Raw genomic sequence first — 14626 nt, forward strand, 5'->3', positions numbered from 1 at the left:
CTTGGGGTACTCCACTGCATACTTCCCTCCATGTGGATGTAGTTCCGTTGAGGACTACACGTTGAGTGCGGTTGGTCAGCCAGTTACGAATCCATCTGGTGGTGGTGCTGTCTAACCCACATTTTTCTACTTTATCTAGTAGTAGGTTATGGTCTACTTTATCAAATGCTTTACTGAAGTCCAAGTAAATTATATCAACAGCATTCCTCTGGTCTACTAATTTTGTCATTTTGTCAAAGAATGCGATAAGATTAGTCTGGCATGATCTGTTTTTGACAAACCCATGTTGGCTTTTGGTTATTACTTTGTTTGCTTCTAGGTGTTCGGTGATTCGTTGCTTTTATCTTTTCCAGAATCTTCCCCGGTATTGAGGTCAGACTGATAGGTCTGTAGTTTCCTGGATCTGTTTTTCCTTTTTGAAGATGGGAACTACATCAGCTCTTTTCCAGTCCTCTGGCAGCTCCTGTGCTCCAGGATCTTTGAAAGATATAGTTCAGTGGTTCTGAGATCACGCCTGCCAGTTCCTTCAGAACCTTGGGGTGTAATCCATCCGTCCTGGTGATTTGAACTTGTCTAGGGTAGACAGGTGTTCACTTACCATTTTCTTCCCTATTTTAACTTGTGTTTCTAATCTGTTTTTGTAGTGCTGTTTTTGATAGGTTGGATTGTTTTTCCTTTTGTGTAAAGACAGATGCAAAATATGAGTTAAGTAGATCTGCTTTCTCCTGTTGCTTGTCATCTTCTTGCCACTTTCTCCCAGCAATGGGCCAATTGTTTCCTTGACTTTTTCTTGTTTTTAACATGTTGGAAGAAGCTTTTTATTATTTTTACTTTTGTCGCTAGCCTTTGTTCATTGTGAGCCTTAGCTTTCCTCACTTCATCTTTACAGGCTCGGCTATTTGCTGATATTCTGCCTTAGTTATTTGCCCTCTTTCCACTTTTTATATTTGTCCTTTTTGTCTTTCAATTTGTCAGATAGTTCTTTATGCATCCATGCTGGTTTCTTTTGTGATCTACTATTTTTCTTCTTCATTGGTATTGTGTTAGACTGTGCTTTTATAATCTCACTTTTCAAAATTTCCCAAGCTTCTTGAGTTGTTTTCCCCCTGAGGATTCTCATCCATTGAATCCTTCTCAAGATCTCTCTAAGTTTATTGAAATTAGCTCTCTTAAAGTCCTAGACTCTAGTTTGACTTTGTTCTACTACTTGTATTTGCTTAATGTTGAATTCCAATATTGCGTGGTCACTTGCCCCCAAGGTTCCTGTAGCTTCAACACCTTCTATCATTTCATCTCTGTTAGTGAGAATTAATTGAAGTATTAATTGAAGAATTAATTGAAGTAGAAAGGACAGGAGCTCTTTCACAATAGCGTCAAGAAACTTGTCCATCATAAGCAGAAAAACAGTGAGAAAGACTGTGATTACTTTTATATTTTACTAGACAGTAATCGCAATTTTTCTTAGGGACATATAGTTCCTTTCAAAGTTATAAACAAGGAAGCATTACCTTTCATTCAATCCTCAACATAGAGCAGAGCAAGAATCTTAAGTGTTTTATATGTAACTGACTATTTCAATCAACATTTGGAATGCATATAATATAAAGTATGACAAGTTTCAAAATATAAAGGTATCTTAAAATCCAAGTAACTCACATGAATTTTGACACTAATAAAAAAAGAAATGTAGAAAGCATAAGCAGGATTAGAGAGAGAATGAAAAACCCTATGTATAAAAATGGTTTGTAATAAAGTTGTTTAATAACTTACTGCCAAAAAAAAAGATAATATAAATGAAGGAAGAGACTGAACTGTTACAATCCCATCTCCAACGTGGAAAGCTCCAACAAAATCCAGGGTCCTACCAAAAACACTCAGAAGTGGGGAGGATGATTTTTGGATTGTTCTTCTGCCCCAGTCTTTTTCGTTTCAACACATTTCCTTCCCTCACATGCAGCGAAAAGGAGATTATCCATACACAGTTCAATACTATTTTATTTACATCTAGAGACCTATAGAGTTAGGAACCATTGTCCATTTCCCAATATTCCCCTGAAATTGTATCTTTAAAATAGCAATTTATTGCAAGGAGAGGGAAAGTTCATCAGTAGAAGATGGGATTTCATCAATGAAGTCAGATAACTCACTCTGCTCAAGATAAGTAATCCAATGTAACCTATATCCCTAGAACACCTGTCCATGAGCAATATGGCTATATCCCTAGTTTGAGATTTTAAAAAAACGAATTCTGTTTTTGGAACAAAGGCAAGGAGAAATATTATTGTAGAAGATTTCAATAGGAATCAGTTCTGAATTTTTGATATATTTTGTCACAGTTATTATGAAAAGCTTTCTTTGTTATAAATGCTTATACAAATAAAGGATTTTTATCTTATAATAATGAGCTAATTGCTTAATAATAAATATTAAACAGATTCAAAGCCATTTTCTACCATTGTTGAGGATTTTTTTGTTTTATCACATTTGTAGAAAAAAAAGAAGGTCCTAAAAGTAAGCTACTCATCTCTATAATCTTGATGTATATGGTATCTCAATGTAGCACCAGGTTAAACTATCTATATTATTTGTGGAACTGGACTAAATTGACTTTAAAATCTTTTGTTATTCTTCTTATTCTACCTATTTCTCAAATATCTTATCTTATGGGTAAATGCAATATTTTTTTTTTACCAAAAAGGTAATGTTCATTCATTTATTCAACAAAATCAGATGAGCATATAGAGGCAATAATTTCACTTCCCATTATAAGAATTTCTGTTATAGGTTAGGTTTTTCTTTATAACCAGAAAGTTTAAAAACTTTGAAGATACATTAAAAATATTTGCTCACATACGAAACAGAAGAAGAAAGTTATAACTGTGACTTAATGAACCACTCTGAAAGCAGATCAATGGCTTCCAAGATCACTGATAAAAAGGAAACAACTAAGACAGTATAAAGTAAAATATTAAGAAACATTTTCTTAAAATTAACTAACCTGTTGTTCATGTTTTTGCTTCAGCTCCTCCAACTGCCAGGAGAACTCTTTTGACTGCTTCTCACGGAAAGATTTTGATTTGTTAAGATCTGCTTCTACCTTTTCCATCTACAAAGTAAGCAAGAATACATAATTTCATAACACACATGGCAGATAGTGTAATTGTTTTCACATCTTCAAAATCTTTAAAACTATTATCCATTAACAGTTAAAAATGAGTGTCGAGCATGTTTTATCAGTAAAGTAACAAGCAGATAAATACAGATCATTAAAAAAAAAAACCACAAATTTAGTCATTTAAAATTTTAATGCTTTCTATGAAAATCTTGTATCATTGAAGAACAATCTAATTTTACACTTGATAAAATCTAAAAGCCTCAAGTGCTATTTATTGAAACAAAAAGAGTGGGGCTTAAAAGTGCTGAAGATTTTATTGCATTCCATTTGTGTTCTTTCAAAGGTATTTATCTTGGAAATTGTGTTTTTTTTTGTATCATTATATTTATTAAATGTATGTTGAGGTTTCATTACATATTCATCTACTTAAAATTAAAAAAAACCACCATAATATATGTAAAGAGAGCTAGTAAAAGAAAATCTAAAAACTGACAGTTTCAAAAGAAGAAAAATACCAGCAAATCCTATTCCAGAGATTTCCTTCTCAGCTGTGGAGAAAGACTTGATTCTCATCTTTGTTTCTGACATCTTTTTCAGAGATCTATTGAAGGGTTTAACTTTTTTGAAAACTAAATCTTCTTCCCATTTGTACAACCAAATTATTTTTCCCACTGTTGTGCAAATGGCAGTATGTCCTGTAAAAAGTTAAGCAGTACTGTCAGTGATTCAGCAAATTTTGTAAACTTGTCATCCTCTTCTAATGGACTTACAATCTTGTCATCCACTTCTAATGGACTTAGCACCCTATCATATTCTTCCTGGTTTTGGTCTCAGGACATAGTCGAAAGGATGGTGGAAGTTATAGTTTAGTTTTTATATTAAGCTTGATTAGATTCTTTCTGAATATTTGTTATTTATTAGATTTATACCCTACTTTTCACTATCATTATCAAATTTTACTATTTAGGATTTGCCCCCTGTTCTGCCCCTCTCAACCACCCCCCAGAAGACACACGAGCTGACTGTATTTGTCAGCAATTTATTCTTGCTACAGATATCAGCTCTGGCAACGAACCTGCGATTGCCTGCCAAGTCCTCCTTATCTCTTCAATGCTACTGCGGTCTGTTGCTGGAACAACCCAGAGTTCAGAAGTAAACAGAAGTCCGAAAAGCCAATTCCTGAGTCTCGCAATAAAGCAAGTTTCCAAAAGTCAGTTTTTGTCCGTCACGGAGCCCAAAGGCAGCTCCACCCACTTTTATATCCTGTGGGGTGTGGATCCGTGACTCAGGACTCCCTGGGCCGGCCCCTTCCTTTCTTTTGCTGCGCACGCTTCACTCGGCATTGCTGCCTTGCATCTAGCCACGATTGATCCTCCTCAGCTGGCTCTTGGGGCGTTGCCAGGGGGAAGGAGGGGTCAGGGGAAAGAGGCCGTGTCAGCTCCTCCTCCTCCACCTGGCCTGCCTCTGGAATCTGGAGCGGAGCCAGAGAGGAAGGTTCTGCAGAGGGAAGCCCTGTCGGTTCTTCCCCCTCACACTCTCCGAGTCACTCTCTGCCAGGAAGCCCGGCTCGGGGCCCGCAGACACAACACCCCCCTAATATTCAACTATTATCCGTCTTCCTATTTTCATTCACTTCACATTGCTCCCTCACATTTAGCATATAACATAACATAACATAACATAACATAACATAACATAACATAACATAACATAACATAACATAACATAACATAACATAACATAACATAACATAACATAACATAACATAACATAACATAACATAACATAACATAACATAACAACATAATAACAGAGTTGGAAGGGACCTTGGAGGTCTTCTAGTTCAACCCTCTGCCCAGGCAAGAAACCCTACACCATTTCAGACAAATGGCTATCCAACATTTTCTTAAAAATTTCCAACATTGGAGCATTCACAACTTTTGCAGGCAAATTGTTCCACTTACTGATTGTTCTAACTGTCAGGAAATTTCTCCTTAGTTCTAAGTTGCTTCTCTCCTTGATTAGTTTCCATGCATTGCTTCTTGTTCTACCCTCAGGTGCTTTGGAGAATAGTTTGACTCCCTCTTCTTTGTGGCAACCCCTGAGATATTGGAACACTGCTATCATGTTTCCCCTAGTCCTTCTTTTCATTAAACTAGACATACCCAGTTCCTGCAACTGTTCTTCATATGTTTTAGTCTCCGATCCCCTAATCATCTTTGTTGCTCTTCTCTGCACTCTTTCTAGAGTCTCAATATCTTTTTTACATTGTGGCGACCAAAACTGAATGCAGTATTCCAAGTGTGGCCTTACCAAGGTATTATAAAGTGGTATTAACACTTCACATGATCTTGATTCTATCCCTCTGTTTATGCAGCCCAGAACTGTGTTGGCCTTTTTGGCAGCTGCTGCACACTGCTGGCTCATATCTAAAAGGTTGTCCACTAGGACTCCAAGATCCTTCTCACAGTTACTACTATTGAGCAAGGTACCACATATCCGGTACTGTGCATTTTGTTTTTTTGGCCTAAATGTAGAACCTTACTTTTTTCACTGTTGAATTTCATTTTGTTAGATAGTGCCCAATGTTCAAGTCTGTCAAGATCCTTCTGTATCTTGAGCCTATCTTCTGGAGTGTTGGCTATTCCTGCCAGCTTGGTGTCATCTGCAAATTTGATGAGTTCCCCAGCTATCCCCTCGTCCAAGTCATTGATGAAGATGTCGAAGAATACTGGGCCTAAAACAGAGCCTTGGGGTACTCCCTTGTATACTTCCCTCCATGTGGATGTAGTTCCATTGAGGACTACACGTTGAGTGCGGTTGGTCAGCCAGTTACGAATCCATCTGGTGGTGGTGCTGTCTAACCCACATTTTTCTACTTTATCTAGTAGTAGCTTGTGGTCTACTTTATCAAATGCTTTACTGAAGTCCAAGTAAATTATACTGACAGCATTTTTCTGGTCCACTAATTTTGTCATTTTGTGACAAATGAGATTAGTCTGGCATGATCTGTTTTTGACAAACCCATGTTGGCTTTTGGTTATTACTTTGTTTCCTTCTAGGTGTTCAATGATTCGTTGCTTGATTATCTTTTCCAGAATCTTCCCTGGTATTGAGGTCAGGCTGATAGGTCTGTAGTTTCCTGGATCTGTTTTTTTCCCTTTTTTGAAGATGGGAACTACATCAGCTCTTTTCCAGTCCTCTGGCAGTTCCCCTGTGCTCCAGGATCTTTGAAAGATATAGTTCAGTGGTTCTGAGATCTCGTCTGCCAGTTCCTTCAGAACCTTGGGGTGTAATCCATCCGGTCCTGGTGATTTGAACTCGTCTAGGGTAGTCAGGTATTCACTTACCATTTTTTCCCCTATTTTAACTTGGGTTCTTAATCTGTTTTTTGTGGTGCTGTTTTTGATAGGTTGGACTGTTTTCTCCTTTTGTGTAAAGACAGATGCAAAAAATGAGTTAAGTAGATCTGCTTTCTCCCTGTTGCTTGTCACCTTCTTGCCACTTTCTCCCAGCAATGGGCCAATAGTTTCCTTGACTTTTTTCTTGTTTTTAACATGTTGGAAGAAGCTTTTTTTGTTATTTTTTACTTTTGTCGCTAGCCTTTGTTCGTTGTGAGCCTTAGCTTTCCTCACTTCATCTTTACAGGCTCGGGCTATTTGCTGATATTCTGCCTTAGTTACTTGCCCCTCTTTCCACTTTTTATACTTGTCCTTTTTGTCTTTCAATTTGTCAGATAGTTCTTTATGCATCCTTTCTGGCTTCTTTTGTGATTTATTATTTTTCTTCTATATTGGTATTGTGCTAGCCTGGGCTTTTATAATCTCACTTTTCAAAATTTCCCAAGCTTCTTGAGTTGTTTTCCCCTTGAAGATTCTCATCCATGGAATCCTTCTCAAGCTCTCTCTAAGTTTATTGAAATTAGCTCTCTTAAAGTCCAAGACTCTAGTTTGACTTTGTTCTACTACTTGTGTTTGCTTAATGTTGAATTCCAGTATTGCATGATCACTTGCCCCCAAGGTTCCTGGTAGCTTCAACACCTTCTATCATTTCATCTCTGTTAGTGAGAATTAAGTCCAATATGGCTGATCCCCTTGTTCCCTTCTCTACTTTTTGGGAAACAAAGTTGTCTGCTAGGTTTGTTAGGAACTTGTTGGATCAGAGTTGGTGCAGAGTTTGTCTCCCAGTTGATGTTAGGGTAGTTAAAATCCCCCATTACTACTGTGATGTGCTTCCTACATACCTTAGTTAGCTCACTAGCAAAAAGTTCATCTACTTCCTCTGTTTGGTTGGGTGGCCAATAGTATAGAACTATGGCAATATCATTTCCTCCCCCCCCCCCATTTTAATATTGACCTAAATGCATTCAAGATAATTTTCATCATTGTTGTGCTCTATTTCTGTAGAGATGTAGTTATTTCTTATATATAGTGCAACTCCACCTCCTCTTTTATTTGGTCTATTTCTTTTAAATAATTTATATCCCTCTAGCTGTATGTTCCATTTGTTGGTTTCATCCCACCAAGTTTCCGTAATGGCAATAATATCATATCTGATATTGTATAATATAATTATATTTATTATAATTTTAGCTAATTATAATATAATTAGCTATTCTTTGAGATCTTTTTTATGTTATCAAGTTATTTGGTTTCCATCTTTTAAACATTCACTGACTATGAGTGGCAACCAGAACTATTTAATTTTTTCTTGAGATTTTCCTTACAGTTTGAAACAAGATACTAGGAAGGTTATTTATAGGCCACCAAATCCAGAAGCATTCTTACTGCTTAGAAGAGAAGAAACAATCTGCAATATATAAAAGAATGGTCTGCAAATAATTAAAACACAAAATAAAATTAAACAACAACCAAAAGATAAATAAACCAAAATGGAATCAGGACCCAAATTCCCCCTGGAAAAACTCTGTTCTAAGCAGTTTCTAGAAGGAAATAGGGTTGGGAGCCAGCCAGATGTTAAAGGGGGAGGCTTTTCAAAGGACTGGACTACCACCAATAAGAAGGGTTCCTAAGCCTTGGCCCTTTCATTTTTCTAAGATGAGACAGGGCTAGTAATTTCATCTAGGTCAAACTGGCCAGACTAATTCCAATGGGAAAATGTAGTCAAACAAGTAACGAGGCACCAAAATTCTGTATAGCCTTACAAGTTAGCATCATTTTAAATTGTATCTCAACGCTTATTAGCAACTAGTACAAGACTCAATGTAGTGGTATAATGTATTCCCACTGTAAATGAAGTAAGTCACAGGGCCATTGCACTCTGAACCAACTGCAGCTCCCAAGTGATCTTTAAAGACAGCTCCATGTAGTAGAAAGTTTATCCAGGCCATAGAAGCCATATACTACCAACAAACAGCAAAAGTTATGATAAATGGAGAATTGACAGTCTATTGAAATTAAAAAAGGAACAAGACAAGGTTGTCCACTGTCACTCCTGTTGTTTGTGTTAACATTAGAAGTGTTAAATAGAAATATTAGAGAAGAAAAAGATATAAAAGGCATGAAAATTCAAAAGGAAGAATACAAATTGCAAGCATTTGCAGATGACCTGGTTTTTAATTCTTGAAGATCCATTAGAATTAATAACTAAACTGATAGACAAGATAGGAGAATATGGAAAAGTTGCAGGATTGAAAATAAATAAAGACAAAACGAAGATCTTGACAAAAAATATGTTAATAAAACAAAAAGAAGATCTGGCAGAACTATCAAAGATGCAGGTCACAAATAAGGTTAAATATTTGGGAATATATTTGACAGCAAGTTGTAGTACACTTAAAGAGAATAACTATAGTAAACTCAAACAACAGATAGTGACAGATTTGGCAAAGTGGGAAAATTTACAATTATCATTGATAGGGAAAATATCAACGATTAAGATGAATATATTGCCTAGAATTCTATATTTGTTCCAGACAATCCCAATTAGGTTGGGGAAAAGATATTTTGAAGAATTGAATAAAATAGTGTGGAAATATATTTGGCAGGGTAAAAAAGCAAAGATAAAACTAAAATTGTTGCAGGATGCCAGAATAAGAGGAGGTTTTGGATTGCCTAATTGGGAATTATACTATCAAGCAACAAATTTGATGTGGATCAAGGAATGGATAATGCTAAGAAATAATAGAGTATTGACCTTAGAAGGACATGATTTGTTGTTGGGATGGCATGCCTTCTTATGGTATAAGAAAGCAAAAACACAGGGGTATTTCAGAAGACATTTTATACGAGAGGCCTTGTTATTAAATTGGGAGAAGTTTAAGAAACAACATTATTTAAAAATTCCAGTCTGGCTATCAACTATTGAAGCATTCTCATATTCAATAACATTTAGAAAGGAACAAATTGTTAGATATAGTGAATTATTGAATGAAAAGGGTGAACTTAAATCTATGCAAGAATTAGAAGTACAAGGTATAAAGATGAATTGGTTTTCTTATTTGCAAATACATTCTAGATATGATAAAGAGTCCAAGACAGAAGGTTTTTATAATAATCTGACTAACTTAGATAAAATGTTAACAGGTATGGATGAAAATGTAATTAAAAAATTATATGGATATTTATTAAAGGTTAAATTGGAAGAACAAGAAGTTAAAAAAATAATCATTACTTAGGGGAAAAATTTTGGACATGGGATTGACTTAGAGAAATGGCAAAAATTATGGTTGCAAAATTACAAAATGACAATGCATATAAAGAGAATTTGTATAAGATGTTTTACAGGTGGCATCTACCCCCGACGAGAATAGCCAGAATGTTCAAGAACAAATCCGAAAAACGTTGGAAATGTCATCAGATACTGGGCACATACTACCATATGTGGTGGACGTGCATAGAAGCTAAAAGATATTGGACTAAAATCCACACGTGGTTGGAAAAAATGATAAAAAAGCACAGACTTTAAACCAGAGGTGTTTTTTATTGGGAATCATACCTGAAATATACAATAGATAATTGAGATATTTGATTGTGAATGTAGCAACAGTGGCTAGAATTGTGTTTGTTAAAAATTGGAAAAATGAGAAAATACCAACGCAAGATGAAGTTATTAAGAAAATAATGGAATGTGCTGAAATGAGTAAATTGACATTTGAAATTAGAGAACAGGAAGATAAACAATATTACAAGATATGGGATTTATTTTACCAATGGTTAGATAAAAAAATATGGTAATGAAGTTTGATAGAGATCTTTATAATACAAGAATTGTAGAAATATATAAAATATAATATAAAGATGTATTATTATTGGTTTTATTCAGGATGATGAAGTGAGGGAAGAAATACTAATAGTTAGATAAATTATTAATGAAGACAAAAATATTTGGAGGTATACTAGATTGATAAAATGTGAAATTAGATAAACTATAAATTATGAATATGGTGAAAATGCACAAAAGACTTGTAACCAACTGACAGTCTGTAATTTTAATTGAAGATGATGTTATGTTTTTATGTATGTTTGTTTTAAAAATAAAAAAAAACTTTTTTAAAAAAAGGAACAGCCCCATGTACAGCAGATTGCAGTAGTCTAAACTGATTGTGACAAGGGCCGAAGTCATCGTATGAAGATTTCTTCTAGCAGGACTCATGAGTTCGGAAAATAACCCCAAGTTATATACTTGCTCTATCAGAGTGTTACTCTCCAATCCAAAGAAACTACTGGAGAAGACAGAGAACTTCAACAGAAAAATAATAACAGCATCTTGCTACAGTTCAGTTTACGTCTGTTCTCACAGCCTCCAGCACTGAGATATGATCTCAATTACATCACCAGTCTGGGTTAGTGGGGTAACACTGAATATCATCATGGTATTGATATTAAACCTCAGACTTTCTAATTATATCTCCTTGAGTCTTCATCAAATGTTCAATGGGGGTGGGGCTGGGAAAATCAAGCCCTGCACCACACATAAAGGAATAGCCATCAGACTCTTCTCTCTTATCCCATCATCACTCATAGTAACCACCATTTCTCCAGGTTGAATAGCACAACAATCATGTTCCCAGAGTTTCTACATATGGATATCTTAATTGTAAGACAGACAACTGGTTGTCTTCTTTCATCACAAACAAATCTACCAAAAGTGTGCCAAGCTTAATAGCAATCATCAGAAAAAGTTCAGAATCAATGTACCATTATATTAGCCACAGTGGCACAGTGGTTAGAATGCAGTACTACCTGAAATTTGACAGTTCAAATCTCACCTGGTTCAAGATTGACTCCTTCCATGCTTCCGAGATTGGTAAAATGAGGACCCAGATTGTTGGAGGCAATATGCTGACTCTTTAAACCGCTTAGAGAGGGCTGTAAAGCACCGTAAAGCGGTATATAAGTCTAAATACTATTGCTATTATCTTAACCTTTTCTGTCAGATGGAAAGAAGAAACCCACTTCAGAAATCTAAATCCCTGTCTGGACTCCCCTTTGGCCATGATTCCTGAAAACTGATGCCAATGTCCTGCAACTCTGAAGTGTGGAACAGATATATGTTATAATATAGGGTGTAATATAAGCCCTAAAATAGTTATGTTATACTTTTTTAAAAATGATGAAATTTTCACAAAAATCTCAGCACATCCTCAAGTCTACACAGTTGGCAATCTTCAATGCTCCAGAGATTAGCCTGGCCCCCACTCTGACATGCTTTCAGAAGGCCCTGAAGATGTGGTTCTGCCAGTGGGCCTGGGGAACCTAGAGCAGGACTGAGTCCATTAAATGTCTAGTATGCGTGTATGTGTTGTCGCCTGGGGGAGGGGGGAGTTATTATTTTATTATTTTTCTTTTTTTTTATTTTTATTTCTTTTACATTGTGTTTTTATGTTCTTTTATGTCCTTGTAAGCTGCCTTGAGTCGTCATGTGCGAATAGGAGGCAATATAAATTTTCTAGATAAATATTCTAACTGCTGATTTTGGTTATCAGAAATTTGTTCATGTAAGTTCATTTGTTTATTTGTGATGTAAGTAAACAAACCATGGACAAAATCATATCTCATATCAAGCTTTAGAAATAGAATGCAATGTGTCACAAATGTTGGTATTGATCAAATTACAAATACAGGACAAGCATCCTATAGAAATGTGACAATTTTCATAATTCTACTTTATCAGCTAAACACAATTGATATTTATTTTCTATGTAACTGTTTCTTCAGTGCATTGAGAATCTGAAGATGGATATGTGTACAGAAATGTGAACCACAATCATGCCACTAACTCAATCTCTAACACAACGCTTTTTACATTTTGTATATTGGCAAGGCTGCCTATAACAATCACCACTAACGCCTGGAAAATAATGGGCAATTGGGGCTTCAAATACAGATGTGATTAAAAGACCTGGTACCCTTCCACTTACACCCACCCACCCCAAAATCTCAATCTGCTGTGAAATAAGTTGAACCTGACACAAATAGATGCTTTTGCTTTTGATGAATAACTAAATGTATTCTTGCATTTTTTTTCTTTTTGGATGCCTTCAAGTCAATCTTGAATCCTGATGGATGCCTAGGCAATTTTGCAGTTTTCTTGGCAAGATTTCAGAAGTGATTTGCCACTGCCTTTTTCCTAAGCCTGAGAGAAATGACTGGCCCAAAGTCACCTAGTTTGCTTTGTCTGTAAGGCAAACCTGGAAGTCATGATATAGTCTAATAATGGCTTCTAATCTAATGAGTTAACCACTGCACCAAACTGGCTCTCTTATAAATAATAAAATAAATGAAAATGATAACCAATTGGGAGTCTTTGGCAAAAAGTTGGAGGAGTATCAATACTTTTGAACATGTGTCCACTATTATAATTATTAAAATATCTCATTTGCTGTAAATATACAGCATTTTAAGAAACATTTATTCATTCTGCTTTGACTCTTCTATTTACCCTCAGGGAGTTATGCCAAAAAGGATGATCCCTTAAAAGAAATGCTGTTTTCTACCTACCTGTCTAGCTTTAAGATTACAATGAAATAGAAAGGGTTTTATTAATTAAAAAAGGGAATGTGTTTGACATTATTCCACTACCACACATATATCCTAGCAACACTGAGTTTAGAAATTGAGGTAATATTTTTCAGAAAGATAGCTGGAGGGAATGACTGAGCTGGGTTTTAGAAAATGAATGAGTAAAACAATGAGCTATAAAATCCAACCACCAAACAGGATGCAAGTTAATAATTTATTTATTTGGAAAAATCCTATTCGGTAATAAAACCAGGGAGAGTTTTAAAATTCTGTTTTAAAAGATTAATCAGCTGCCAAGATCTTTTCTTCCGATTTCCAGGCAAAGCTGCTACATAGTCTAGGAGTTTGATGTTCCAGAATCAAGAGAAATATGTTTCTAGCCATATAAAACAAGAAGGCACTCTCCCACTGTGACAGAGAGTTCCAGAAAGGCTGGCCCTGTGACCTTCTCACCTGTTCTTTCATTTCTGCATACACTTTTTCTGAGTTCAGCTCCACCTGCCGCTTAAACTCCTCCAAGGCAGCATCAGCCTGCTGGGCTTGTAGTCTCTGTGCCTCCATCACCTGAGTCAGATGTTCCTCCCTCTCCCTAGAAGGCAGAAAAGATTTTCATTGTTAAAATATCAAGTTAAAAAAGCACAGCCTTGCATAAAAGAAATGGCTTTAGTCAGATTCGCTTGAAATAATATTCACTTTTTAATGTTCTGTCATTGCTTATCTTGTCTTTCATTACTAATATGTTGAAGGAGAAAAGAATAAGTTATTTTTATTCTGCTGTTGATCTGAAATCACCTAAAAAAGGATTGGGTTCTTTAAAAAAATATCCATTTAAAAAACCTCAGTAAAACAAAAAAGTTGTAGAAGCATTGTAGTTTTGGGTCACGCAGAATTTCACCCTTCCTTATATAACATTATACAATCATCCTAAAATATTTAATTAAGATAGTATTTTTAGTATATTGTGATTTTAAAAAAATACTTCAAAGAGCATTTCCCATCCACAATTTCTCCAAAATTCTGTGGCTAGTATACAGCTATATATCTCATTTAGTTTTTTTCCCCCTTTTTTAACATATGTGGATATATTAATATTTTGTCTTCATTCAGCCAGTAAATAAAGTTAAAAAAAAACTATCAAAACCGTCTATGCCAGGGGTCTCCAACCTTGGCAACTTTAAGATTTGTGGACTTCAACTCCCAGAGTTCTGGGAGTTGAAGCCCACAAGTCTTAAAGTTGCCAAGGTTGGAGACCCCTGGTCTATGCAATCATTCATTCAATAAAAAAGTAACAAGTGTGCTATTTCCTTCGATGGAAAAAATAAGGGCACCCTGAGCTCTGGTATTGCCCCCTTGATATGGTATCACACTTGGCCAATAAAGAATTCTATTTAGCAGAAACAATTTTAAGTAGGTGTTTCTTATGTCCATCAGTCTCTGATATTAATGGGAGGGTGTGTTTTTTTTCCAGTTGTGTGATGTTTCTTCCATGCAGAGGCTGTTTCAAATCACTGATGGGATTTAGATCCAG

The 14626-nt window shown here is 35.6% G+C and overlaps 1 protein-coding gene across 8 annotated transcripts in view; it reads right to left on the minus strand.

Moving 5' to 3' along the window:
* The window catches only part of CEP112 (centrosomal protein 112), a 292963-nt gene that overhangs the window by 179859 nt on the left and 98478 nt on the right, over positions 1–14626 (minus strand). For all 8 annotated transcript variants that reach the window (XR_009153592.1, XM_058170477.1, XM_058170478.1 and 5 more), the window contains 2 exons: positions 13552–13687; positions 2999–3106 (listed from right to left, as the gene is read on the minus strand). Coding sequence is in view for 7 of the 8 variants with exons in the window: in XM_058170477.1 (XP_058026460.1) it covers positions 2999–3106; positions 13552–13687 (244 nt within the window). In the remaining variant the exon portion in view is untranslated. The remainder of the gene's footprint in view (positions 1–2998; positions 3107–13551; positions 13688–14626) is intronic.

This window comes from Ahaetulla prasina, chromosome 2, assembly GCF_028640845.1.
Source record: "Ahaetulla prasina isolate Xishuangbanna chromosome 2, ASM2864084v1, whole genome shotgun sequence".
Taxonomy (NCBI): Eukaryota; Metazoa; Chordata; class Lepidosauria; order Squamata; family Colubridae; genus Ahaetulla; species Ahaetulla prasina.